General features: G+C 33.9%; 1 protein-coding gene across 1 annotated transcript; it reads right to left on the bottom strand.

The window, feature by feature from the left end:
- Nucleotides 1-938: 938 nt before the first annotated feature.
- On the bottom strand, nucleotides 939-2,354 carry LOC130630093 (fibroblast growth factor 1-like). Its single transcript, XM_057443490.1, has 3 exons — nucleotides 2,162-2,354; nucleotides 1,436-1,536; nucleotides 939-1,166 (listed from the first exon to the last, which is right to left on the bottom strand). The coding sequence occupies exons 1-3, from the start codon at nucleotides 2,352-2,354 to the stop codon at nucleotides 939-941; spliced, it is 522 nt and encodes a 173-aa protein (XP_057299473.1).
- Nucleotides 2,355-3,332: the final 978 nt, after the last annotated feature.

The raw sequence follows: 3,332 nt of genomic DNA, 5'->3' as shown, positions 1-3,332 counted from the left end.
GAAAAATATATTTTCTCTGAACGTAAGAAAAGTTGTCTTTCTTTTGAGACAGGGAGGGATGTTGTAAATGACAACATTTTATTGACAGAAATTTTGACTGAAATTGATAATATGACAAAACATAGCTGTAACACAGCAACTGTAACTAAATACTGTGGTGCGAGCAAAGTCAGTTGGATTGTGTCATTTTAGTAATTTGAAAAAGGTAATAATAGTCATGAAAATGTCATGCACTTCTTAGGAAACTTTAAAACTGCTGTTAAGGAAAAATCTGGAGATATTGTTACAGAAGAAACATTAACAACAGTGGAATATAAAAACTCTGCTTTGGAATGGATCAACGACGAACAAAATATTATTAAAAACAAACCAGACTACATAAAAGTGAAATGTCTTTAAATTTGTTTTTGGATGAGAATGATATTTTGCGATTAAACAGTCGCTACACGAATTCATCAATGACGAAAGAAGAAGAACACCCAATGTTATTGCAAGATGGAACAAGTCATTTTGGATGGCACGCAACTGTTTTGCATTAAACATTGTCATTTATTCGAAGAAAATTGTGTATTATTCGAAGACGTAAAAGCGTGAAGAATTTAAAGAAGGAAATGCATAATTTTTATCTGACACCAAGGAAGGACATTATTGCCTTCACCGACTCCTCAACTCGCTTATGCATTTGATTATGCATAGCTACGAAATTCAGCTTTCCACTTTTTGAAAACTAAAAATTAGATGCAGCGAAGATGACGGTTTTCTTTCATTTATTTACCTAAAGAACGCTTACTACTAGAACAGCGTCAATGTGTCTTGAAACCATATGTCAATTTAAAAAAAGTAAAAATGAAAATAACGTCAACATTTCTTCTTAAACAAGCTAAGCATGAGAATCAACTTAAATAAGTAAATATATATATACTCATTTATATAAAAAATTAGTTCTTTTTCAACTGCTTTCTCAACTTCCATGGCACATCTAGTTGCAAAAACTGTGTATCCGTTTTGTGTTCTTTTGGTCTTGTGTGATTTTTTGCTTTTAATTTATCCCTCGTTGTGTAATCTTCTGTGAGAGCTAAGATATAACCGTTAGTGTAACTTTCGTACCAAACCCATGACTGATCGTCGAGGTGCTCTATGAACATTGTGTCAGGTCCTGGATTTTTCTGGAAGGAAGAATAACGACAATTGTGTGATTAAAATTTTAAATGTGAGAATAACAGCAAATCGCTAAAGCTGCGGTTGTTTGGAAATAATTTCTGCAAATTTTGCGAATTATTTATTTTTTTATTCTGAGATTCTTTTTTGTTTAGTTACTTTCTTTTATAAAAAATGCAAGGAAGGTCTGCTGTCGTCATTTTTAGCTACCAGTTGAACTGGAGAAAAACTTTTGTTAATTTCCGCAACTTATTTAAATACATCTATATGCACTCACCCGTGTCACAACTTCTCCCTCGTCATTCATTGCCAAATAAAATGAACCTGGTTTTCTTATTCTCTTGAATTTTACACCAAAGGATTGCAGTTGAACAACAACTAGTGAAAAATAAATAAGCAATATAAATAGAGTTATTAATCGTGAAAAATAATGATAGATAAAACCTGAAAAAATTAATATGCTATCCATGCAAAAGAGTGTGTTATAATGGTTTACTCTTTCGTCGCGGAGGCGATGTTCAGGACATTTTTAGCTTGGAGTTGTTAAATTGCCCATTTAATTGGATTCCAAATTTTCTACTATTTCTTAGCGTAAACAGAAAGATGACGTTGTTGTCCTCTACAAACTTCAAAAATTGGTTTAAAGAGAGCTACCTATATGCATTTTTAGCGCAAGAATTTGGAAATATCATTTTGTTATATTGTAGAAGAACTACTTTGATTATCACTAACATACTGCCAGGCAGTGAGCGGGATTCGATCCGCGGTCCCAGAACTGGGAGCCGCAGACGAACCCACTACACGACGCACGCGTCAGATAGTTTATCCGGATGGTGTGTATACATAAATTCTTTGCGGAGACTCAATGTTGCTCACGTTTGCATTTTGGCGTCCAATTTTATCCCTCTTTGAGTCAAAGTTGCTCCTTGTCAAAGATGCAGAACATAACATACTTTCGTAAAGTTTGACAAACCGCATTTAACAAAACACACGAACGACTTACCGTCTATAGAACTTGTGTTTAAAGTAGCATCAACACTTCCGTCAGAATGTATTGCCAAATAATGTCCATGTTTGTTGTATAGCAAGTAATTACGCTGGTTACTCTTACTTTGCGGCTTGGCTTCAAAACAACATCGTAAATGTGCGAAAGACAACAACGTTAGAGTAAAAACAAGCAGTTTGAAATAATACATGACGGGTTCAACTTTTTCTTATTGTTTCTTTAATCCCTAAAAAAGCAAAAAAATATTCAATATAATATAATTTAAACAAGTTAAAAGACAACATAAAAGTTATGCGGATGATAAAAGAAACAACAAAAACATCTTCGTTACATCTGAAAGTGTATCTATCTCAACTAAAATGAAGAGTTAAGAAGTTATTAATACAAGAGATAAGTAAGTTAGTACCTACCCTATTGAGAGTGCTTCTTCTTTTTGAATAATATCAAGAATGTTATGATTAACTTAGTAGGTAGCTACTAAATATAATTTTTCACCAGCAAGGACCATGCGTAATGTGAATCGGTTAGTTTCGGTGTTTATGCTTACATAATTTTCTGTGACACACGAAAGCTTCTGTTATGTAATTTGTATAGAAAATGCTACACGGTTCATTTCTTTCTTTGATATCTGTTGAGGACGATTCTCGTTTCACTCAGGTTTTATGGAAGAAAGAAGCAAAATCATTATGACACATTGTTATTGTACACAGTGGCGCGAATGATTTAGTTGTAAAGCTGCTTCTGTGTGTCGCAGAGACAGATGCCATGGGGTGTGGAAAGTTGCGTAATTATGTGTATCCGACACCAAGGATACAATTTATTTGTATTTATACACCTCTACCGACTCCAGATTTTAGAATTGACAGTTATTCAAAAGCGTTTAAATCAACAGGGTTAGACTTCTCACGGCCATTTTGTATTACAGACGATTGGACAGTCTGAAAACAAATATTCTTCTGCTAACATGTGCTACTAGTCGCAAAACTCATTTAAGGTTGGTCACAACTTTGTCGATGTCGTCATTCATTAGAACTTTTTATAGATTCACATCACGTTGTTGAATACCAAGAATAATCATCATAATTGTCGCCCGTTAACGTACATCAATAAAAACGATTTAGAGGAACCACTAAAACTAAACCATTTCATATTTGCTACTGTGTGTGGC

This window comes from Hydractinia symbiolongicarpus, chromosome 2, assembly GCF_029227915.1.
Source record: "Hydractinia symbiolongicarpus strain clone_291-10 chromosome 2, HSymV2.1, whole genome shotgun sequence".
NCBI classification, from domain to species: Eukaryota; Metazoa; Cnidaria; class Hydrozoa; order Anthoathecata; family Hydractiniidae; genus Hydractinia; species Hydractinia symbiolongicarpus.
This window is presented reverse-complemented; position numbering and strand designations above follow the sequence as displayed.